Source organism: Crotalus tigris, unplaced genomic scaffold (assembly GCF_016545835.1).
Source record: "Crotalus tigris isolate CLP2741 ecotype Arizona unplaced genomic scaffold, ASM1654583v1 scf7180000018151.1857312, whole genome shotgun sequence".
Taxonomy (NCBI): Eukaryota; Metazoa; Chordata; class Lepidosauria; order Squamata; family Viperidae; genus Crotalus; species Crotalus tigris.
In genome coordinates, this window is record NW_024096849.1 from 1,512,822 (window position 1) to 1,538,620 (window position 25,799).

Here is a 25,799-nt window from a genome sequence, read left to right on the forward strand (position 1 = left end):
CATAAAAGGGCCAAGTTTGAAGAGCCCTGCCTTCATGCTTCCCCCAGGCTTCCCGACCTAACCAGTTTTTGATTAGGTCCATCCTCTTTCATTGCCTGCCTAAAATCAGTCCCTGCTCACTAATCGTCATCTCAAGGGAGTCATCACTGCGGTTGGTCCAGAACGGACTGGGTCTTGTGGTAACCAACAATGTGTATCTTAGTAGACATAATAACTTAGCAGGAACAGAGAAATGCTCTATCACTGACTTTTTTTTTCCATCTTCCACTGCTGTCTGCAATCTGAAGATGTCCTGGTGGTCTCCCATTCAAATTCTAAACAGATACTACCTGTTGCTTTTTTTTTTTTTTTTTTTTAGATCAACTGGATGCTGGTATTCCCTGCAATACAGATAATTCTTGACTTATGATTGTAACGGGGTCTGGAATTTCTGTTGTAACTCAAGATAGTCATAAATCAAGTCATGCACGTGACCAACCTATCTTACAACCTTTTTTGCAAGGTTGATAAGTGAGTTGCCACATCATAAAACGAACACTGTGATTAAGCAAGTCAATGCATTTGGAAGGCTGCAACTCACTATACAGATAATCTTCAACACACTAAATCCAAAATTTCAGTTGCTAAGTGACATAGTTGTTAACTGAGTTTTGCCCCATTTTATGACCTTTCTAGATACGGTTGTTAAGTGAATGACTACGGTTAAATTAGATTGTTAAGTGAAACTGATTTCCCCACATCTCAAAAAGTGAGCACGCTGCAACTGTTATAAATACAAGCCTGTTGCCACACATCCCGAATTTTGATCACATGACCATGGGGATGCTGCAATGGTCATAAGTGTGAAAACTGTCGTAAGTTAGTTTTTCAATGCCATTGTAACTTGGAATGGCCATTAAATGATTGGTTATAAGTCAACTACCAGTAATGATGTTGGTTGCAGATGCAGTCATGTGACTATGAGGGAAGGATGTGCAATCATTGGAATTCTGGAATTGGATCATAAGTTTCTTTTGTGTAGCTGTTTGCTAAGCAACCAATCATTAAGTAAGGACTACCTATCTTTCCCCTATCATGATAAACTGGGATTTCTGTAGATCATGCATGCAAACAAACCCAACAAAGGATCTGGATACAACGTAAACTTTTATTCCTAATTTATCTTATTTGCAAAATAATATATGTATGAATGAAAGAAATCATACCATGATACACAGATAAAAAGCTATATATCATAGTTGTTAGTCTTATTCAGGGGTTCAAAAAGGTACTATTTTCCAACTTGCAGATGAGAATGTAATGTGGAAAAAGTAAATCTGGAATATAAAATATTTGTTGACAGCAGAAAGATCATTTCAAGGTTTAATCAGTTGATTTTGGAGTATGTATCCTGAAAAAAAGATACATTGAATTTAACAAAAGTATTCTCTTTGTTAAATTCTACGAGTGATATCACAAATTGACAATTCAGACAGATATTTAAAATTCCTCTTGCTTTGCCTCTGTTGAGAAATAAGATCTACTAAAGTTAATTGGACTCATTTTCAGCTAAGAATATATGTCATTGCCTTTCCCGCACACAGGCCTATATTTAGCTCAGTTGAGCTACAATTAATTTTGGAAAGGCCAATATTTGTGATAGATATTTTTGTGGCTATACAGCCCAGTGGGAAGAGTATTCTGCTTCCTAAAGATAATTATTTGAAAGGAAAAACTGTCATGTCACTTAATGTTTTTAAAAAACGCATTTCATCTATTCTTGAAAGGAATGAAGGGGTGTTTAGGGAATATTTGGAATAAACCTCCAAACTCTCTTCTTTTAAAATGAAGAAATAAACTACCGAACTGGATCAAATACAGGTAGTTCTTGACTTACAATCACAATGAAACACATTTTCCCTTGCTAAGCAAGGCAGTTGTTAAATGACTTGCATCCAATTTTATGACCTTTTTGCCATAGTCATTAAGAGAATCACTGCAGTTGTTAAGCGATTCATATGGCTATTAAGTGAATCTGGCTTCCCAGTGGACTTTGCTTGTGTGAAGCTTGCTGGGAAGGTCACAGATGACATTCACACAAGCCTGCAACCATCCTAAATACAGACAAGTTGCAAAGCACCCAAATTTTAATCACATAACTGGGAGGGGATGTTGTGACAGCTGTAAGTGCAAGGACTGGTTGTGAGTCACTCTTTTTTCCGTGCTGTCGTAACTTTGAACTGTTGCTAAATGAGTGGCTGTAAGTCAAGGACTATCTGCCTACATACAGTTAATAACCTTTGATAGGACAGAGTGAAAATAAAATAAATGTCCATGGGACGATTTTTTTTCTTCACAGTGAGTCTTCAAAACACATGTTTATGCTAGTCTAGAGTCTTATTCACTCAAAATACATTTTAACGAAAATATAGCTAGTAGATTGACATTAGAATACACAGAGCACATTCAAGCTTTGGGTTTCAGGCTGGAGCAATGGAATTCACTCATTTTCAATCTGGGAGGGAAATTCTAATGGTAGATACCACCATGCATCTGCCACAAGGTGACCGGTCATTTCCTTATTGCATTTTCCTCCCATTATCACTCCATAGAATCGAGAGGAGAAAATTCCCTTTTCTTCTAATGAATATTGGACAGGCTGACCTTAAAAAGAAAATTGCTTGAGAAGCAAACATAATTTCAGCATTCTTTAACCGTGTGTGAGATGCAGAAGTGTGGAAGTAGCTGCAGTTGTACATCAGGCAACTTTAAGACTTGTGGACTTCAATTCCCAAAATTCCCCAGGCAGCCATGCTGCCTAGGGAATTCTGGGAGTTGAAGTCCACAAGTTTTAAAGTTGCCAAGATCGGTCACCCTTGTTCTATATCGGGGGTGTCAAACTGCCGGCCCATGGGCTGGATGCGTCACGTGGAAGCCGCGCCCACCTCATTGCCAGCAATGGCAAAACCGGCCCGATACGTTGCACGACGTCATGTGACATCGTGAGTTTGACATGTCTGTTCTACATAATCCTTCCTTGGAATAGCATACATACTCCTAGAGTAGGGGTGTCAAACTGCTGGCTCATAGGCCGGACGCATCATCTGAAAGCTGCACCCACCCCATGGCCGGCAATGGCAAAACCGTTCCGATACGTCACATCATGTGTTTGACATGTCTGTCCTAGAGCAGTGATGGCGAACCTTTTAGAGACTGAGTGCCCAAACTGCAACCCAAAACCCACTTATTTATCGCAAAGTGCCAGGGCTGCATCAGCATTGTGATGCCCTCAGGCGGGATGGGGGGCGTGGCTTAATGGGTGGGTGTAGCTGCAGTGGTCACGGCAGACTGGGTGAGCGTGGCCGGGGCTAGTTCCTCGCCATCTCCAGGGTATCCCGGGGGGGGGGGCAACGCTGCTTGCTCACTCACTTTCTGCCCTGTCACTTCCAAACGCCATGTGCTCCCTACTCTGGCGAACTCTGCTGGGGCAACAGTGTGCGTGGCTCTGAGTGCCACCTCTGGAAATGTGTGCCATAGGTTCACCACCACTGTCCTAGAGCAATGATTCCCAATCTTTGCCACTTTAAGAGAGATGGACTTCAGTTCCCAGAATTCCTCAGCCAGTATGGGTAGGGAGGAATTTTGGGAGTTGAAGTCCACCCCTCTTAAAGTGGCCAAGGTTGGGGAACAATGTCTTACAGAAACATTAATTCAAAACAGTATATGTGGGTCCATTCAGTTCTCATGTTCACAAGAACAGAAATGCTACCTGTATATTTCAGGCAAATTATACCAGTGCATGAGGCAAAAAGAAGCTTGCTGTATCTACCGAAAAATTAACTGTAGTGATAGGCCTACCACTGTCTTCTGTGGTAGACTTCTCACTGGGAGACATATAACCCAAGTTTCTTTGCAGCTTCAGAAACCTTGGGATTTTTCTTCTGAGGGAAAGGGTAATACGATAGCTTACTAGATACTGGTTTCGAAGCTGAGATGTTGAGACTGGAGTAAGTCCAAATGGAAGTTACCGATGTCCGAGTCGAGTTGGAACTGACCATCTCTTCAGAAGGGTGTGAATTTTCCTCTTTGATGGAGAATGCAATAGCCGGTTCAGTACCATCTAAGGACTCTTCTTCGCAAGACCACGTGCCACATCCAGTCCGATTTTGGAGGCTATCGTAAGGCCGTTCCTGGTGATGTGCCAGATGGTGAATATGTATCCGCCATGGTGAACTGTCTTGTCCATTTCCGTGGCAGGGCAAACCCACTTTGAACTCTCTTCCTTTCAATGCTTTCCTCATGCTCTTCTTAATTAAAACAGCACTGATCATGGATTTCCTGGGAATGGCCCCTTTCCCACCTGTGAAGATAATTCAATTTTAAAAGGATGGAAAGAAATGAAAATCTTACTTTCTGGTAATGCGTTATAAAAAAATATTTCTCAACCTCAATGGGTTTATGATGTGTGGACTTCAACTCCCAGAATTCCCAGCATAACTGGTTGGGGAATTCTGGGAGTTGAAGAACACAAATCTTAAACTCATTGAGGTTGAGAAACACTGCTTTATAGCCCTAAATCTGATATGACCAATTTGTGAATGTAGGAAAACATACTACACGTTCCAGAATTAAGCGTCTCAGCATCTACGTGCCACAAGTGATGGCATATTTTGAAAAGAATCTTAGAACAAAGTACAGGTAATCTTTGACTTATGACCGTTCCTTTAATGGACATTTAAAATGATGACAGTGCTAAAAAAATAACTTGCAATCGGTTCTCACAGTTAGGACCATTTCAATGTCCCCAGGACCATGAGATCAAGATTCATGTGCTTGACAACCAGCATGGATTATAGGGGTTGCAGCATTCTGGGGTAAATGTGATCACCATTTGAACCTCCATAGCTGGCTTAAATTTTAAATGACTGTTGGAAACAGACATACGTCTTTCTTAGAGACTTAACAGTACAGTACAATCCTTTTCGATAAACTTTATTCTTTGAGCACTTCCTCAGGAGAACAAATACAGTCTTTTGTACCCAAATACAGAGAGTCCTCATTAAGTGACCCTAGCTGGGACTGGCAACTTTGTTGTTAAGCAAAGTGGTCACTAAGTGAAATCACAACTGGGCTTATTGTTGTGTTCTGGGCCTGATGAGGAAACTCAGCAGGCCCAGAATTGTTGCAAATGGTCTTGGGCATTCTAAAAGCTGCCCGGGACCAGACAGAGCTGTGCCAGCCTTGTGCGCATGCGCAAGGCGCGAAGAAAGAAGAACTTACTGGTTCACTCTGTCTGGGTTTCAAGCCCTATAAAAAGGCCTGTGTGCCTTTTGCTTTTTGCTTGGAGTTGGAGTCGGAGAATAAAGCATTGTTAGTTGTCACCATGTGTCTTCATCATTCGCACGCGAATGAAGGATTTAACACTGGCAACGAAGGTGGGATCCTTTGCAAGCTGAAACAAAAGATTTAAGGACTTACCCTGGAAGTCCTGAAGAGGGGAAGACGGCGTCTGAATCAGCGTCCCAGCCTGCCAGTACAGCATTGCTGGAGGATGAGCTCGGCTAAAGGACCCTTTCCCCAAACAGCAGCTTGCAGAGGAAGCAAGTGGTGAAGATCGTAAACTTTACGATATCGAAGATTGGCCACTTGATTGATTTCGATGTCTCCCACTCAGAGAGATGGAATTCCTACGTAGCACAGGTGAAGAACTACTTCAGAGTAAATCAGATTAAAGAAGATGGCCTGAAGGCAGCAACTCTTTTCTGTGCCTGTGGACAAAAAGCTTTTGACATCGCAGAAAATCTGGTGGCCCCTGCACTTATGGAGTCAGTAACATACGCTGACTTGAAGAAAATGTTGAAGGAACACTTCCAGCCAAAGTTATCCATCATTGCTTGGAGGCACGCGTTCGAGCAGAGGGACCAGAGGCCGGGTGAATCTGCTGCGGACTTTATTGTGGCCTTAAGGCAAACAGCCAGACCTTGTGAATTCAAGGGTCTGGAAGAGAGGCTGCGTGATTACTTTGTCTGCGGCTTAAGGAGCAGAGACTTACAACAAAAGATTTTTGCAAAAGAAGATGTTTCCTTCCAAGATGCATTGCAAGACGTGGTAGCTGAGGAAGCAACAGGCGGAGCTGTGAAGGTCTTGTGCCTCACCAGGAATCCTCCAGACACAGCTACCATCCATCAAGAGGACGCTCGAGAAGGATCAGAAGTGGATCCTGAAGAGGAGGTCGACAGACTTCACCAGGCAGCTGAGAGGAGGCAGAAGGGATGTCCGGTCAAGGCCCCAGCATCTCTTCAATGCTTCGGGTGTGGAGGACGCCACAAGCGAGCTTATTGTCGGTTCCGCTCCACCATTTGTCGGGCGTGTGGCAGGCAAGGCCACATTGCATCTGTCTGTTTGGGTTGCCAGAAGGTTCAATCTCAGGAAGAATTGGTTCAGAAAGGTACCAAGGTCCCCAGCCAACACAGGGTGGGTTTCTGCGCATCGCGCAGGAGCATTCTAAAAACAGAAACCCACAAGCACCTTAAGAAGAAACTTTCCATTAATGTAAGGTTGCAAGGGGTTCCCATACTGATGGAGTTGGACACTGGGTCTGCTCTTCCCATTATTTCAATTAATACCTTCTAAAGGATTTGCAGCAGTAGTGGCCTTCGAGTTAAACAGACCATCAAATCTAATACTCACTGATTTTCAAAATTCTATGGTATGTATTAAGGGGGAGGCCACCCTTAAGGTACAGTATAAGGATTTTGAAGGTTCCTTAGATGTGGTGGTTGTTGGGGGTGAACGTACAGGTCTTATTGGACTCGATTGGTTCGAGGCTCTGGGAATCCAAGTAACTGGGCTGCATAGCTTGCAAACACTGGGCCTTGCAGAGGTTTGCAAGGAGTTTGCAGATGTGTTTAGTTCAGAACTAGGATCCTACAAGGGGCCTCCCATTTCGCTACGGTTAGACCCAACCATCACGCCCATCAGGGTTAAGCCTAGGAGGGTACCTTTTGCCCCCAAGGGTAAGATAAATGCTGAGCTGGACAAATTGCTCCAGCAGGGCATTTTAGAACCTGTGGATTCTAGTCCATGGGAAACCCCCATAGTAATGCCTCTAAAGGCTAATGGGGAAATAGGTATATGTGCAGACTACAAGTGTACACTGAATAAGGCGTTGCAACAGCACACTTATCCAGTCCCTGTTGTAAGCCACATCCTGGCCTCCCTCAAGGGGAAGCGCATTTTTGCAAAACTTGACCTGGTACAGGCCTATCAACAGCTACCTGTTGATGAGGCAGCTGCAGAGGCCCAGACTTTTGTAACTCACAGGGGGGCCTTCAAGGTCAAGAGACTGCAATTTGGGGTCAATGTAGCCCCTGGCATATTCCAAAGTGTCATGTAGAGCACACTTCGAGGTATTCCTGGGGTCTGTCCCTACTTCGATGACGTCCTCATTGCTGAGGAGTCATCTCAAAATTTAGCAGAAAGATTAAGGGCTGTCTTGCTTTGTTTTCGAAAGGCAGGCCTTAAGCTAAAACAGGATAAATGCAAGATAGGAGTCACTTCCACTGACTTCTTAGGTTTCAGGATTGATGCCCAAAGCATTCATCCTGCTGAAGCTAAACTACAAGCTATTCAACAGGTCCCAAGCCCCAAGTCCAAGAGTGAGCTGCAAGCCTTCTTGGGCCTATTAAATTTTTACCATGCATTTCTCCCACACAAAGCTGCAGTGGCAGAGCCGTTACACAGGCTCTTAGACAAGCAGGCTCCTTGGCAGTGGACTAAAGTCCATGACAGGAGCTTCAATGAGGTTAAGGCCTTGCTCACTTCTAATGCTGTTTTAGCGCATTTCAATGAGCAACTGCCTGTTTGCATCGCATGCGATGCATCTCCTTATGGGGTGGGAGCAGTACTTAGCCATCTGAAGGCTGATGGGACACAAGTCCCTGTGGCCTATTACTCAAGGACTCTGTCTTCTGCAGAGCGGAATTACACTCAGATTGACAGAGAAGCCTTGGCCATAGTGGCTGGCATAAAGAAATTCCATGATTTCTTATATGGCCGCCACTTCACGGTCTATACAGACCATAAGCCTCTGTTGGGTTTGTTTACTACTAACAAACAGACACCACATATCATTTCTCCTCGTGTGCTGAGATGGTCCATTTTCCTGTCAGCATATGACTATACTCTAGTTCACAAACCTGGAAATGAAATGGGCCATGCAGATGGCCTAAGCAAATTGCCTTTAACTCAGGTAGAAGCATAAATATTCTTTCCATTCAGGAGTTGCCTGAATCTCCCCTCAATGCTAGGGACGTGGCTGTGGAAACTGCCACTGATCACACACTTACATGCGTGCTGACATGGGTGTTGTCAGGATGTCCTGACACGTGTCCAGATGCAACATTTCAAAGTTTTTGGCAAAGGAGACACGCACCGTCTACCTTTAATGGGTGCCTTTTATGGGGTAGCAGGGTAGTCATCCCAGCCTCATTGAGGTCTAGAATGTTGATCTCTCTGCATGAGGGACATCTTGGGATAGTCAGGATGAAAGCGCTTGCGCGCAGCCATATTTGGTGGCCTGGACTTGATAAAGCTATCGAGGCTCAGGTGCATGGGTGCCAAGTGTGCCAACAATCACGGCCTGAAATGCCTCAGGCCCCTGTACACGAGTGGGAGGAGACACACACCCCTTGGTCAAGGGTACATTTAGATTATGCTGGGCCCTTCCAGGGGCAATTCTTCCTTATCCTTGTTGATAGCCATTCCAAGTGGCTAGAGGTTGTTCCTGTTTCCTCCACTACTACTGCCAGGACTATCCAGGTGTTGAGAGGAATTTTTGTATCACACGGACTTCCAGATGTTCTGGTTTCAGATAATGGCCCTCAATTTACCTCTTCTGAGTTCCAGGCTTTTCTTCAGGCCAACCTGATCTGGCATGCAGTGTCAGTTCCCTTCTACCCTTCCACCAACGGGCAAGCTGAAAGGATGGTGCGCACCACCAAGGACGCACTCAAAAGACTCACGTTTGGTAGCTGGCATCACAGGTTAGATGACTTTCCTCTTGCACACCGCACCACACCTTGCACGACCACTGGGAGGAGCCCAGCTGAACTCCGCTGGGGTTGCAGACTCATTACTAAATTGGACAGGTTGCACCCAGACCGGGTGGCGTCACAGGTGTCGCAACCGGGGGCACAGTTGGGTGATCCGATCTGGGCTCGGAACTACGCTCCTGGTCATCTGTGGGTTCCTGCTGTCATCTGTAAGATCTCTGGACCTCTATCATACAAAGTGACCTTGGGAGATGGCTGCATACTCCGGAGTCACATCGATCAACTGCACTGTCGGTTGTCCCCTGTGGATTCTGCCCCTGCCTCCACTCTCGGGGGGGGGGGGGAGGGGGCCCAGGAACCACGTTACAATTCAGGTCAACCTTCTGAGACACAATCTCACTGTTCCTGGGAAGTACCACAGGTCGCTAGGGATTTCCCAAGGGAGGTGCAAGGGCATCCTCAGAGTTCAGCTATTGCGCCGAACAGGGAATCATGTGTATCCGCAAGAGCTCCAAACAGGAATTCACCTGAGGCGGGGTTTGCCATAGAGGCAGCTCCTGACTCTGGCACCTCGGCCACAGGGGACTGGGAGTATTGGGGCACACCTGCAATGCAGGTCACGTCTGAGACTGGTTGCGGGCTCGAGGGGCTAAGTTCCCTGGAGCCATCCAGGGTAGTTGGGGAATCCTCAGCCAATTCAGAGGGTTGGGGAATTTCAGCTGCTCTCACGGAGCCTGGGGAGAGCTCTGGCAATTCTGCCAGCACGCCTCACCAGGGGTCACCTGCAAAATTTGTGCAATAAAAGTCCTGGTCTAGTGAGCCCAACAGACGGGCCGGTAGGCCAGGCACCCTTAAAAACAAGTCCTGGTCTGCCTAGCCGGGCAGGTGAGCTGACAGGCCAGGCACCCTCCCTAACCTTGCGTAGGTCACAACAGGCTAAGGCCCCTTCTAAGCATCTAGGCGAATATGTGAAGTTCTTGTCAGTACAAGGAACTTTACAGGTCTAGGTTGAGGAGATGGGACCTATGTGGGGTAGAAGATAGACACACGAAGTCCACATTAGAGAGTGAGTTGGTTAGCTAACTCTATTAGTTATAAAAAAGGTGTCTGCATGTGAGCAGACTATTATTTTCTTTTAATTTATTTTATTATTATTGTAAATAAATTTGGAATTGTGTGTGTTCTATCCAGGGAGGAGGAGTGTTGTGTCCTGGGCCTGATGAGGAAACTCAACAGGCCCAGAATTGTTGCAAATGGTCCCAGGCATTCTAAAAGCTGCCCGGGACTAGACAGAGCAGCGCCAGCCTTGTGCGCATGCGCAAGGCGCGAAGAAAGAAGAACTTATTGGTTCACTCTGTCTGGGTTTCAAGCCCTATAAAAAGGCCTGCATGCCTTTTGCTTTTTGCTTGGAGTTGGAGTAGGAGAATAAAGCATTGTTAGTTGTCACCATGTGTCTTCATCATTTGCATTTGAACGAAGGATTTAATACTTATGATCTTAGTTCAGTTTCTCTTTGCTTTACGTACCTGTGAAGTTTGTAAATGCAAGGATTGGTTGAAAAGTTACTCTTTCATCACCATCATAATTAGGAACAGTCGCTAAATGAGGCAATCACTAAACGAGGACTGTCTGTAGCTATTATTATAATTCTGAATGAAAAAAAAACCCACAATTTTTTATTTAGAAATAATGAAAGGAAGCCCAGAAATAGTTTATTGACTCAAACCAATCAACCAGTTTTAGTTCATACATCCTTTTCATAATCCTGTTTACTTTGAAGTCATATTTGTTAAACACCTGGTAAAAGATGTTGACACTTTTTTATGGGAAACGTATTTCCTAGATGTCTCTTTATTGTCCCTGTTTCATCCGCTAAGATGGACAGTCCAACAATTAATCCTTTAATTGTTAAAACAGGAATGCCTTTAGCTTTTCTACTTAAGTAGCTTTAAGCAGCTGCCAAAAAGGCCAACACAGTGCTAGGCTGCATTAACAGAGGGATAGAATCAAGATCATGTGAAGTGTTAATAGCACTTTACAATGCCTTGGTAAGGCCACACTTGGAATACTGCATCCAGCTTTGGTCACCACGATATAAAAAAGATGTTGAGACTCTAGAAAGAGTACAGAGAAGAGTGTTAAGTCCTTCGCGAAATGGCAATGACACAAGAAGCAGTATTTCTCAGGAACTCTTTATTTCTGTTCAGCATACTGGTTACAAGACGCCGACAACGCCCAAATCTCCCTGCCTCTTTTATAGGCGATTCCCGGGCCAAACTGCAACATTTGGCGCGCTCGCACCCGCGCATGCGCGCAAGTGCTGGCGACAGCCAGTCTGGTCCCAGGCAGCTTGCACCTGCTCAGGACATAACAAAGAGCAACAAAGATGATTAGGGGACTGGAGGCTAAAACATATAAGGAATGGTTGCTGGAATTGGGTATGTCTAGTTTAACGAAGAGAAGGATGAGGGGGGACATGATAGCAGTGTTCCAATATCTCAGGGGCTACCACAAAGAAGAGGGAGTCAAGCTATTTTCCAAAGTGCCTGAAGGCAGGACAAGAAGCAACGGATGGAAACTAACCAAGGAGAGAAGCAACCTAGAACTAAGGAGAAACTTCCTGACAGTGAGAATAATGAATCAGTGGAACAACCTGCCTCCAAAAGTAGTAAATGCTCCAACACTGGAAGTTTTCAAGGAGAGACTGGACAGCCATTTGTCTGAAATGGTATAGGGTTTCCTGCCTAAGTAGGGGGTTGGACTAGAGGACCTCCAAAGTCCCTCCCATCATCATCATCATCATCATCATCATCATTATTATTATTATTATTATTATCAATCATCGCACAGTCAGCCAGATGTTCAGACTGGATTTGGCATTTTGTCTACCTATCGAGTCCTTACCCAGGACCTGGGATAGGCAGAAGTAGATGTTTGATGGTATTATAGGTATCGTCGCAGGATGGAAGCAGTTCCTAATAAGGCCGCCTTTTGCAAGTGACTAATAGCAAATTTGTCAATGCCAATGGTGTTCAAGTGGTGCTCCAGTTGTTTTGGGATTGCGCCCAAGGAGCCTATGACTATTGGTACTACCCTTGCTTTCTTTTGCCACAGTCTTTCTATTTCTATTTGTAGGTCTTTGTATTTTGTTATCTTCTCCAGTTCTTTCTCTTCTATTCTGCTATCTCCAGGCACTGCCATGTCCACTATCCAGACTTTTTTTGTCTTTCTTATCGACAATTGTTAAGTCTGGGGTGTTATGTTGCAGGTGCTTGTCTGTTTGAATTCTGAAGTCCCAGAGCAGTTTAATTTTATCATTTTCTATGACTTTCTCTATTTTATGATCCCACAGTTTTTGCTTACAGGCAAATGATATTTTTTGCAGATCTTCCAATGCACCATTGTAGCTACTTTGTCATGCCGCTGCTTGTAATCAGTTTGTGCAATCTTCTTGCAACAGCTTACCAAGTGGTCCACTGTTTCTTCAGCTTCTTTGCATAGGCGGCACTTACTGTCTGTTTCTGTCTTCTCAATTTTGACTTTGTATGCATTTGTCCTTAAAGCTTGGTCTTGTGCAGCCAGAATTAATCCTTCGGTTTCTTTCTTCAATTTTCCTGCTCTTAGCCATTGCCAGGTTTTATTATTATCTGCTTTCCCAGCTATTTTTTTAATGTATTGGCCATGTAGTGCTTTGTCTTCCCATGCCTCTATTCTGTTCTTCATTTGGTCTTTCTTGTAGGCCAGTTTGGTCTCTCCAGTAGTTAGTAAGCCTTCCTGATATACTAATTTCAGTGCATCTTCATCATTGTTCTTCAGATATTCTTCCAAAGCCATTTTTTCTTCTTCAACCATCTGATGTACTTGTAGCATTCCACGCCCACCTATTTGCCTTGGTAGATAAAGTCTATCAATGTCACTGCGTGGATGAAGGGCATGATTCATTGTCATTATTTTTCTGGTCTGCCTATCCATTGCTTTTAGTTCTGCTTGAGTCCAGTCCACTATTCCAGCTGTGTACCTAATGACTGGGATTGCCCAGGTGTTGATTGCCTTTATGGTATTTCCTCCATTGAGTTTGGATTTTAAGATCTTCTTCACTCTCTTGATGTATTCACCTCTAATCTTTTTCTTGACTTCAGTGTGCTTGATGTTGTCAGCTTGAAGGATACCCAAGTTTTTGTAGTATTCTTCCTCATCCAGACTCTTAATGTTATTTTCGTGGGGCATCTTGATTCCTTCAGTTTTCACTATTTTTCCTTGTTTGATAGTAAGTGTGGCACATTTGTCCAAGCCAAACTCCATTACAATATCTTGGCTATATATACGGACAGTGTTGAGCAGCGATTCTATTTCAGATGATGTTTTTCCATACAGCTTCAGATCATCCATGTAAAGGAGATGGGATAGTCTAGCAGATGTTTTTGATGTTTGATAACCATGTCCTGAGTTATTCAGTATTGTTGACAGAGGAAACAGTGCAATAACAAATAGTAATGGTGATAATGAATCTCCTTGAAATATTCCTCTCTTGATATTAACCTCTCCCAGCTTTTCACCATTGATCTGCAACTGTGTCTTCCATTGTGCCATCGATTTGTTATTATTATTATTATTATTATTATTATTATTATTATTATTATTATTATTATTATGTACTCTTGAAGTGGCCCTATTGTCCATCTGCACATATTTTCTCATTTACTTCTATTTTTTTCAAGATGACAACATTCCATAATTTATTTCTTTTCAATCACTTTGCATGTCTGTAAGAGACGTGCAGAGAAAAGGCATTAGGAATGATGTCTCTTCAAATCAGTTGGTTCCTGTTGTACCTTGGGGTGCAAACGTTTAAGTTTTCTACTAAGTCTTTTGGGTTTATCATACTTCTAGCAGACGAGGCCAAAAATACTCAGCTGATGCAGAAATAAGAAGAGGGGTCAGACAGGGATGTATTCTGTCTCTACTGTTGTTCAATATCTACTCTGAGTCAATCTACAACGAGGCACTGGAAAACATTGATGCTGGCATCAAAATAAACAGTGTTCGGATCAACAACTTTAAGATATGCTGATGACACAGTTCTGCTTGCCAGTAAGCATGAAGACCTTCAGCTCCTCATCAACAGAGTCACAGAAATATCTGAAAAATACGGCTCAAAAACCAAGATCATGGTCGTCAGCAAACAACCCGTTAATTTACCACCAATAAATTCAGAAGGAATACCACTAGAAAAAGTTGAAAGGATCACACACGTCGGTTCTAATTTACCCAAAAGCTGGGACATGACTGTTGAAGTAAAGATAAGGATAGAAAAAGCCCAAATAGCATTCTTCAAAATGAAAAAGGTCTTCTGCAGTCACAACATAAGCCTAAGACTGAAAATCAGGCTTGTCAGATTTTATATTTTTTCTTTCCTACTCTATGGAATAAAGAGTTGGACTCTGACAGAAGGCCACCTGAAGAGACTAGAAGCATCTGAAATGTGGATTTACAGGTGGCTGTTACGTATAAGCTGGGTTGACAAGATCAGAAATGAGGAGGTGATAAGCCGCCTGGGAAAGCCAAGGGAAATCATCAAAACAATTAAAAAACAAAAGTTAGAATATTTTGGACATGTGATGCGACACCCAGAAAAATACAGCATACTCCATCTAATCCTCCAGGAAAAGATTGAAGGCAAATGAGGTCCAGGCAGAAGAAGAATATCGTGGCTTCAAAATCTAAGGGACTGGTCTGGACAAAACTCAGCAGCACTTTTTCATGCGGCTGCTGATAAAAACAGGATTGCCAACATGATTGCCAACGTCCGATAACGGATATGGCACAAGAAGAAGAAGAACTAAGCCTTTGGGTGAGAAACCCAATCAGTTGTCTTGCCAAGAATCTTTTAGACCTTTCCTATGTTGTATCTGGAATGCAGCATGTTTTAGTTCAATAAAGCAACACTCACAGTCAGTATGATAATAGGCAGTTCTCAACTTATGACAGAACTGATCCTGGAATTATAGTCATAATTCATGATGGTTGTTAAGTAGATCAAGGACTTTTTGCTGGAAATTGAAAGTAAATGCCAGTTTCCCCCCCCAAAAAACCTGTGTTCATTTGACCATGGGACACTGCAGATAGATGTAAAATACAGGCTGGTTGCCAAGTACTCAAAATGTAGCCACACGACCGTCTGTGGTGGTGATGGCCGTCAGAACTTTGAAACTACTTTATGGGGAAGCAATTGTAATTTTTAATGATCTCTAAGTGACTGATAGTAGATCGAGAACTATCTGTAGTTTCCTAGTATCCTCCATGCCTTGCTAGTTCCTGGTAGTCTGGATGTCTTCTTCCCTTGATGGCTCTTTTGGAACAAAACATTTTAACTCCAGTTCAACACAAACCAATAAAACAAAGCTACTAAAATACGCTGAGTATTTTCAGCTTCATTCATATGACCACTTGCTCTCCCCCTTGCCCCCACCTCCCATAAGATTTAGAAGAACTACAGATAGTCCTTGACTTGCAACAGTTCATTTAGTGATGGTTTAAAGTTACACTGGCACTGAAAAATGTGACTTATGGCCGCTTTTCACAGTTACGACCTTTGCAGCATCCCCATGATCATGTGATCAAAATTCAGATGCTTGGCCACTGGCTCATACTTATGACTGTTGCTGTTCCCCAAGGTCATATGATCACCTTTTGTTACTTTCTCACAAGCAAAAGTCAACGGGGAAGCCAGGTTCACTTAATGACAATGTTACTAACTTACCAACTGCAGTGATTCATTTAACAAACGTGGCAAGAAATGTGTCATAAAATGGGGCAAAGCTCACTTAATGTCTCACTTAACAACATAAATTTTTGGCTGAATTGTGATTGTAAGTTGAGGACTTCCTGTACTAATTTATTTTCTCTGGTCTTGTGGTTATTATTATTTTGTCATGAACGAAAATTATCCTTAGTTTTGCCAGACCAAGACAGCAGCAGTGGTGAACGTCTCCGGAACGGATTCACCCAGATTTTCTAGAATATTCTTCCAGTGTTAGTTAAAACCCATACTGTTGTGTCCTGAGCCTGCAAATGCAAGGTTCCCGGGCAATTGCAAAAGCACCGGCTGAGTGGCGCCAGCTGAGTGCGCATGCGCAAGGTGCGAAAAGTGCCTAGTGATGTTACCATATTGTCCAGGGAATTGGGATGTATAAAAGGAGGCTTGCGTGCCTTTGCTCATTGTTGTTGGAGTTTGAAATAAGCACAATAAAGAGCTATTCCAGAAACATGTGTATTCTTCATTCGCCATCACTCCCAGGACTTAACACATACTATCTGTCAACCACTTGGTGTCATACTTGGTAAAGCATACTGCCTTCACTATTGACCTGCCATTGTTAGATTTTTGCTTTCCCCAAAAGTTGTGATTCCCCTTTGGTCTCCTTTAAAAAGATGATTTTAATCTTCTATTACAAATTTGGCAAACTAGTCCTTTCCTGGGTTGATTTTAAACAACTGGCCTTTGCCAGGAGAAGGAACGATAAAATACTTGTTTAAAATGTCTGTTGCTGCTGTTGCTGCTGCTGTTAAAAACTGTTTGTTCTGTTTGTTTGATCTGCAAGATCTATTCTTAATAGGACAATTAACAATATTACTTTTGACATTAAAGGCCAAGAGAGTTTGGCTACAGATCTTTTGAAGGACTTTCTTGCATCAAACAAATTAACTAGAGTAAAGAAGAATATTTGTAGGTCAAGGTTGAAATGGGAGGGAGTGTGGTCCTTGGTGTACCAATGATGTTGCCTAGTTTGGGTAATGAAACATCTCCAAAAAAACAACCAAGTTCAGAATTAACCAGAGGTTTGAAGATGCTGATGTGCTAACCTTAACTATCGTACAAGAACCGTGGTGGTGCAGTGGTTAGCCTGCGGTACTGCAGGCTAATTCACTGCCCACTGCCAGCAGTTCGATCCTGACCGGTTCTAGGTTGACTCAGCCTTCCATCCTTCCTTGGTGGGTAAAATGAGGACCCAGATTGTTAGGGGGGGGGGGAAATATGCTGATTCTTTACAGAGAGGGCTGTAAAACACTGTGAAACAGTATATAAGTCCATGTGCTATTGCTATTGCTATAAGGTGTCCCTGAGAAGGGGGCAGGTGTCAGAAAAGTCAAGATGGTGATCAAAACTTACTTTCCTCTTCTAGCAAATAAAAAAGTTGGGCTGCAATCTTGATGTTTTTAACTCCACACAAAAGCCCATTTTTAATGGCAATTCCATTTCGGTGAACTACAATACAGTACAGTGAGCACATTTTGGGGGGAAGAAATAAAAGACAAACCTAAAAAGGAGGAAAATCTGAAAAACGCTTGTAAGGATAAAAATGTTTAGAAATGTGAAAGATCAGTAAATAAAATAAAAAAAACCTTTGATTTACAAAGGCTCAAGAATCAAACCAAAAAGAACTTGACAAAAATGCATATTCCAATAAAAATCTCTAAAATCAAGTACTAATCTGTAAATTTATTTTAAAAAGACAATTTGGTCATCCAGATTTTTCACTTGAATGTGGAAGATTGCATTCAGTGGGACCATTTTGTCGGGTAAACGTTAAATGACCAAAACAAATAAATAAATAATAAAAGTAATTTTTTTTTTCAAAAATACTTTAGATCTTAAATCTTATGACCTGGTCACCTGGTCATGATTTGGGCACTTGATAACTGGTGGGTATTTACGATGTCTCCAGCATTCCAAGGTCACATGATGACCATTTGCAACCATCTCAGCCAATTTCCAACAAGCAAAGTCAATGCAGAAACCAGAAGGAGGTCACAGGTCAAGGTCATCTGATGTCTCGCTTAAGGACCATGGCAGAAAAGACTAAAATAGAGTGTGGTCTATGATGCCTCAGTGACTTCACCGTTTAACAATGAATTTTCCAGTCCCAGTTGTGATCGTAAGTCAAGGGGTACCTGTAAACTCCTTACTTCTGTTTACTTTCTGGGTTTTTTTTTTGCTTGCAATTGGCCTTGCATGTGGCTTACTGAGCAGAAGTGGTACAACTATCTATAAACATTTAACAATGGTAATAGGGGATTTACTGCAAGATGGATCACAAAGCAGGTTTCTTTATCCCGTAGCAACACTAAGATGATCTAATGCAGGGGTCTTCAAACTTGGCCCTTTTATGACTTGTAGACTTCAACTCCCAGAATTCCTCAGCCAGGCATGCTGGCTAAGGAATTCTGGGAGTTGAAGTCCAGAAGTCAGATCTCTAAGGAGCTCCCTAGTTCTGGAGTTGAGGTGGTCAATGGCAAGACAATCCAAAGTTGGAGGGTCAGCCTCCACAATCAGTTAAAATAATAATTATTAAACTATTTTTTTAATAATAAATGTTTGGTGGAGGTTAATGAACAATCTGGAACTTCATGAAATGTCAATGAGCTTCAAAGTTTGGGGAACCCTGATTGACACTTCCTTTGCTCCAAAAAAAAAAAAAAAAAAAGAATGCAAGAAGAAGGCAGAATGCTAAGTTGCTTTTCGATAGATGGATTTTTTATATGGAGAACTAGCCAAGTCAAGGAAGGAGAGGAAAGGCTATTTATTTATTTGTAAAATTTATTCAACACCCCTCTTATGACAGGATATATTTGGGCAGTTCTAATCCTACTCAGTGACGTAAAATGTTCCTTATATTTGGGGAATGAGGCCAACAGCTATGTAGAAGAGGGCTGAGTTTAGATTTGAACCCCTGTACACAATCTGCACATTTACAGAATAACAGAGTTGGAAGGGACCTTGGATGTCTTCTAGTCCAACCTCCTGCTCATATTTGTAGCTCAGGGTTAAGGAGCTATAGGATCCTTAGCGCTTTCTGAAGTTGACTATTTTTTTTTGCAGACATTTCATTAACCAACTAGGTAACATCTTCAGTACTAGAAGAGAATAAGGTTTTCTCTCTGTTTATATCAGACATGTCAAACACAAGGCCCGGGGGCTAGATGTGGCCCGCGAAGTGGTTTCATGTGGCCCACAAAGCCATCCTGGAAACAGTGAGGAAACGGCCCCCACTGCCTTGGCCCTGGCCCAGGCCAGTCGGCCACGAGCCAATGTACAATTTTGTGGTGGCCATCTATGCTGAAACGCATTCAGTCTCCCTCTGACTTTGCCCTGGTACCCATCACGAACAACATGGCTAAGGAGAGCAAGCACAGCAGCAGCCGCCTTGAGGAGGAGGTAAGTGCAGCTGGGGGCCCCTTGGGGAAGTGGGGCTAGGCTTGGTGCCACAGGTGCTTGAGGGCCAGGCTGGGCATTTGATCTCTGCTGCCCAGGGCTCCGGGCAGCCCGCACCACCATCCAGCCCCCCCCACATGGCCTGAGAGGAACAGTGAGGCTCCTCCAGTGGACCATGCCTTGGCGCTTGCCCCGGTCCCACCCCCTTCTGCTAGAGACCCTCAGATCTGTCCCACTCCTGCCCAGGCCTCCACAGGCACCCTTCACGTGAACGATGTAGAGCCACACCCACTCCATCCATGCCTACCCAGTAGGCCGTGCCCACCTTGGCCACATCCACCAGGCCCCCTGAACGCAACCGCAGTGCTGATGCGGCCCTCAATGAAATTGAGTTTGACACCCCTGGTTTATATACAGTAGAAGTAGTTTGCCACATCAGTATTGGTGGGAGTGTTCTTAGTCATTTCTTGATTAGGTTGTTGTTTACTGTTAGCCTGTTTGTCTGAGTTGGTAGTTCCTGCTTGGAGTATCCCTTAATTGGGGTACAGAAAGCAAACCCCACTCCCTTTTAACACTGATGATGTTGCTTTGCTGGGTAATAAAATGTTTGCAAGAAAACTACAAAGCTCAGAGAGCACCAAGGTCCGTACAAAATGACTTAAATTAACCTTTCAAACTTTCTGGAAGCTCTCCTCCATTTTGAAGGAACCCAACGGCAGTTAAGCATGTGGAAGGGCCCTTATCCTGACTCTCTTCATCGGATCTCACCCATCTAAATTGGGCCAAAGAAACAGGAAGACAAGTAGCGATCTCCACTTGGCATTCTCCAGATGTGCTATAAGTCCAAAAGTTGCAATCTCAACATTTCAGAAGAGTGTGCCAAATTGGAACAAGCCTGCTTTGGAATCAATGTACCCCATTAACACTGGGACAGAAAGGAGACACTGTTTCCATTATCAGATAGACCAGTGGTTCTCAATCTGTGGGTCAGGACCCCATTTGGGGTCGAACGACCATTTCACGGGGGTCGCCAAACAACGCAGTCTGCCATTTTTTCCCCTTTTCCTTAGCTGTGCTACTCCCTTTTATTCTATTGGCTTTTGAAAGCCAATAGAATAGAATCTCTTGAATAGAGTCTAATTCTATTGGCTTTCAAAAGCCAATAGGAATTGTCCAGGCTGTCTCTGCCCTGCTGAGCCCGCCAAAAGTCCCATTCTGCAAACGGTGCTGCACCAGTTGAGTAGTCCTCGACTTATGACTGGTTGAGTAGTCCTCGACTTACGACCGGTTGGGGATCGCGGCATTAAAAAGGTTGAGAACCACTGAGATAGACAGAGAAGCACAAAAGGCTATTAATGGGGAAGACAGTGGAAGATGCGTGGATGCTGAGCCAGGCTGAAAGGGAGGAACCAAAGTTAAGACAGTTTTTTTTTTAAGGTGTCCATTAGCAGGGATAATTCTCTCTTTCCCTTCATCAGTTTTTTCTTTAGCACAGGAGATGGCCATTAATACAACAGATCCTTAACTAGAAAGTTGGGAAAGTGCATGATGACATAACCTGATAAGCAGTAATCCAAATGCAACACAATTCTTTCCTAGTTATATATTAAAATCCAGGATCCGCATTATTTGGCTGCTTTTTACTGCAACGTTTAGGAACTTTTCAAGGGGAATTTCAGCCTGAAAGAGACTCATTACAACAACTTCTCCTAACCTGTTGTGCTCTAGATGTCTTGGGAGTCCATCTACCATAATGCTGGCAAGGAATTGTAGGAATTGGAGTCCTGGCACATCTGGAGAGTGTTAGGAATCTGCATTGGAGCATTTCCCTTTTTCTTCAGTACCCTTTGAAAACATTTATAGGTGATCCTCAACTTACGATCACAGCTAGGACCAGAATTTCTGTTGCTAAATAAGCTGGTTATTAAGGGAATTGCACCTGATTTTATGAACTTTTTTTGCCACCGTTGTTAAGTGAATCACACAGCTGTTAAGTTAATCCACCTTCCCCCATTGACTTTGTCAGAAAGTGGCTGGAAAACTTGGGAATGGCCATTGCAGAGACCTGGGGTTTTGTAACCATGGTAAATACGTGCTAGTTTGCCAGAGCTCAATTTGGGATCACATGACTTGCAGGGACGCTGCAATGATCTTCAGTGTGAGGAAGGGTGATAGTTCACTTCCCTCAGTTCCACTGTAATTTCGAATGGTGCCTAAATGAATGGCTGTAAGTTGAGAACTACTTATATATGTAACCCCATGGTGTAGATTGAAGAACAACAAACTGTGGAATCTTAAAATTTAGAATGTGAATCTAACAAGTGACCCATATAAATACATCAATAAATTAATACATTTGGTCTTCCTCTTTTTTATTCATTTTTTCAGAGCATGGTTGAGTCTCCTAACAATGTCTCCAGGACCGCAGGCTAAAGACCATGACTTCACTTTTCCTGGGAAGAAGCTGGATTGATGCAAGACATCCAAAGGTGATTGAAAGATGAACTTAATTCTGTACTGTAATAACCCACATCCCCAATATTGGACAGCTATCTTCATAGATTCTCATTTTAGAATCTGACCAGTTTCATTAATATTGCCATTAATAAAAAAATAAGGAATCTACCCTGATTTCTCTGAATTGTCCTAGTTTAGTCTACCTTGCTGTCCTCTATAAAGGTTCACTTCAATTGGCAAAGATGTCTCAAGCATACAGGGAGTCCTTGACTTATAGCCATTTGTTTAGTGACTGTTCAGAGTTACAACAGCACTGAAAAAAGTGACTTATGACCATTTTCAAACTTACGACCATTGCAGCATCCCCAAGGTCACGTGATCAAAATTTGCATGCTTGGTAACCGGCATGCATTTATGAAGTTCCACATTCCTAGTGTCATGTGATCACCTATTGCAATCTTCCCAGATGGGAAGCAAAGTCAGTGGGGGAAACAAGCTTTGTTAACCACTGTATGATTCACAACTGCAGTGATTCACTGTACAGCTGTGGCAAAAAAGGTCATCAAATAAGGAACAACTCACTTAAAAAACTGCCTTGCTTAGTCACAAAAACATGGGCTCAATTGCAGTTGTAAATTGAGGATTACCTCTAGCGAGCTCTGCTAAAAAAAAAACCCCTCCAGTTCTGCTGTAAGAAACATGAGCAAACAAGTTAATCTGCAATAATCCAATGTCTTTATTTATTAAATTAGGTGTTCCTGGTCCTGCAAGAGCAAAACTGTTGGCAGGATTTAAAAAAGAACATTAAGCAACTGTGGAATAACTGAGAAAATATCCATGGAACAAACAATTCAGAACTGAAACAAACAAAGATTTACATACAATGGCATTATTTAGAAATGATGAAAACCAGTTTGGCATAGAGGTGAAAGAATTGGACCACAGTCCAGGAGACAGTGAGTTCTAGTGCTCCTTTAGACAACGGAAGCAGACTGGGCGTAAAAGGTCATAAAATAAGGAACAACTCACTTAAAAAACTGCCTTGCTTAGTCACAAAAACATGGCTCAATTACAGTTGTAAATTGAGGATTACCTCTAGCGAGCTCTGCTAAACAAAAAACAAAAAAACTTCAGTTCTGCTGTAAGAAACATGAGCAAACAAGTTAATCTGCAATAATCCAATGTCTTTATTTATTAAATTAGGTGTTCCTGGTCCTGCAAGAGCAAAACTGTGGCAGGATTTAAAAAAGAACATTAAGCAACTGTGGGATAATTGAGAAAACATCCATGGAACAAACAATTCAGAACTGAAACAAAGATTTACATACAATGGCATTATTTAGAAATGATGAAAACCAGTTGGGCATAGAGGTGAAAGAGTTGGACCACAATCCAGGAGACAGTGAGTTCTAGTGCTCCTTTAGGCAATGGAAGCAGACTGGGCGACGTTGGCCTGTCACTCTCTATCTCAGCCCAGTCCACTTCATAATCAGTTGCATAAAATAGAGACAGGATACAATTTCTGAATAGAAATCTAAGAGAAAGAAGATGAAAACCACCTCGGAAGAAAGCAGTGTCACACCATTCTGTATTTATTTATTTATTTATTTATGAGACATATACCGCTTTAAGTGCAAGCACTCTCTAAGCGGTGTACACCAGTAAGCAATGTATATATATATTTACATTGCCCCCAACAATCTGGTCCTCATTTTACCTACCATGGAAGGATGGAAAGCTGAGTCAACCTTGAGCCGGTGAGATTTGAACCGCTGACCTGCTGAACACAGTCAGCTAAAGTGGCCTGCAGTACTGCACTCTAACTGCTGCGCCACCTTAGCTCTGTATAGATAGTCCTTGACTTAAAACCATTCATTTAGCAACTATGTGAAGTTACAACAGCACTGAAAAAATTATGACCTGTCCTTGATTTACAACTTTCCCAGCATCCATGATCAAAGCTTGGCAATTGGCAATTTATGATGGTAACAGGATCATGGGTAATGTGATCGCCATTTGCGACCTTCCCAGCCAGCTTTTGAGAAGCAAACTCAATAAGGGAAGCCGGATCTGCTTAATGACTGTGTGATCAATATAACAACTATAGTGATTCACTTAACAATCATGCCAAAAATGTTGTAAGACTGGGTGCAACTCACTTAACAACTATCTTGTGTATCAGAAGAAATTCTGTTCCATGTTATGGTTATATCATACAGTATATCAAAGACTAGCTGTACTGTTATTTAGAAAACCCCATGGCTGCATTCCTCAAGTCACCAAAAACTGAACTTACCTCAAAGGAAACTTTTAATGTCCTAAGTATATGGAGGTGTCTACTTTTCAGGTTTTCTGGGACTGTTCTTCAAAATTTTTAGTTGCCATAAATTTGAATTTTTTTTTTTATCCAGGTTCAAAAGTCAATGAACATAAGATCTTAATTTTTTTTAAGCATCTCAACTTCTAAAAAAAAAAATCACCTTGAATGTCTACTCCAAAGAACGTTACTGTAATTCAATCAGACAATTGAATCAGCCTGTATATTCTGATTACTTCTATTGGCTTAGTATTTTAAAAACACAGAGGAACAGTTCTAGCTATTTGTCCTTCACCTTTTCTCCTATGCAAAATCAGTTGGGTTCCTAGGAACCATTTAATTGAACACTTTTGGAATTGCAAATCCTGGTATTTTTCCCGTCATGCCAGATTTTTTCCCCTTTTGCTGAATTCTTTAGTATCCTGCTTGGATTTGGGAGAGTTTAAAGCCTCTCTTCCCCCCCCCCCTCCAAATCAGTAAATTAAAACTTGATTAATCAAGGACTCACTGGGAAGAAACATTTGTTAACTGTTGCTGACAGCAATATAGAGGGATGTGTATGTTAAATTTCTCCCCGCAGCAGGAAGTAAGTCCTAAGTAACATTGACAGACATGCTTCTGAATAAACATACATAGTAAGGGATTCCTTGTCTGCTCTCAAAGGCACCATTGTGAATCTTGTGGCACCTTAAAGACTAACAGATGCGTAACATATGGCCCACTGCACCTGCTAATTTTTAAGGTGGCATAAGAAATTTCGCCACAAAATCTAATGAAATGTTGCCTTTGGGCAGTGCAGACGCCTTCCTCTTGAAGAACAACATGGAATTTAGGAATGCCTGGTTGTCAAACTCTCTGTTGCTCCAAAACATACCTGTTTTAAACACAACAACATGGGTGTGCAGCTTTTGTTTCTCTTTTAAGTAGTGATATTGCTCCTGGAGCCGGTTTACATCCATCTGGCTGGGCGGCCTGGAACCGTCTGTGGCTTGCTGGTTCGATGAATGACTTACTAGAAATATACCACTCATATATTTATAAGCCTTCACCATCTGTTCCCATAAGAAAGACAAAATCAGACACAAGCAATGTAGGTCCCTCATCCTGGCACCATTGGAAAGATGTTGTGCCTGGGGATCTGGCTGGAAGACACTGATTTCATTCAGCAGCGATATGTGCTTTGCTCCAGGTAAAGCAACTTGCTGAGCACCTGAATGCAGCTTTAAAGACAAAATGTTCTGGCTTGAACTGTTGTTGATTTAAGACTAAATCTAGGACACAGTGCCAAAATCCTACACGTAGCATAAAAGCTCATCTAACGTAGCCAGGTGAACAAAAAGTTGGGATGCTGGTTGACATTAAAACTGCAGTTTATACAGAGGCGGTATCCATTCTTGCCAGGGATTCTTTCTGTCTTCCTTCTTCTTCCATTTTCATCTCTTTAAGTGATTGATTATATGCCCTCAATTTGATTTCAGTTCCCAGTGACTGCATAGATGGGTTTTTAAAATTATTTATTTCTATTTTGTATTAGTATGGTTGGTTGCACAGACACCCAGGTGTTTAGATTGGATCTGGCATTTTTGTCACCTTATCGAGTCCTTCCCAGATATTAATAATATTAAAAGTATTGTCACAGGATGTGAGCTGTTCCAAGCAAAACTGCCTTTTGCAATTAGTTGATGATAATTTTGTCAGTGCCAATGGTGTTCATATAGTGCTTCAGATGTTTTGGGATGGCACTTAAAGTGCCTATTACTATTGGTGCTATTTTTGCTTT

The 25,799-nt window shown here is 42.5% G+C and overlaps 1 protein-coding gene across 2 annotated transcripts; it reads right to left on the reverse strand.

Moving 5' to 3' along the window:
• Positions 1–794: 794 nt before the first annotated feature.
• CUNH9orf152 (chromosome unknown C9orf152 homolog) lies at positions 795–25,268 on the reverse strand. Of its 2 annotated transcripts, XM_039348411.1 has the most exons (3): positions 24,894–25,268; positions 4,008–4,339; positions 795–1,390 (listed from the first exon to the last, which is right to left on the reverse strand). In XM_039348411.1, exons 1-3 carry the CDS (start codon positions 25,120–25,122, stop codon positions 1,367–1,369), a joined length of 585 nt encoding a protein of 194 aa, XP_039204345.1. In that variant the 5' UTR covers positions 25,123–25,268; the 3' UTR covers positions 795–1,366. The 2 variants fall into 2 exon arrangements, with proteins under 2 accessions (XP_039204345.1, XP_039204344.1); XM_039348410.1 differs by lacking the exon at positions 795–1,390 and having other exon boundaries at positions 2,880–4,339; positions 24,894–25,266.
• Positions 25,269–25,799: the final 531 nt, after the last annotated feature.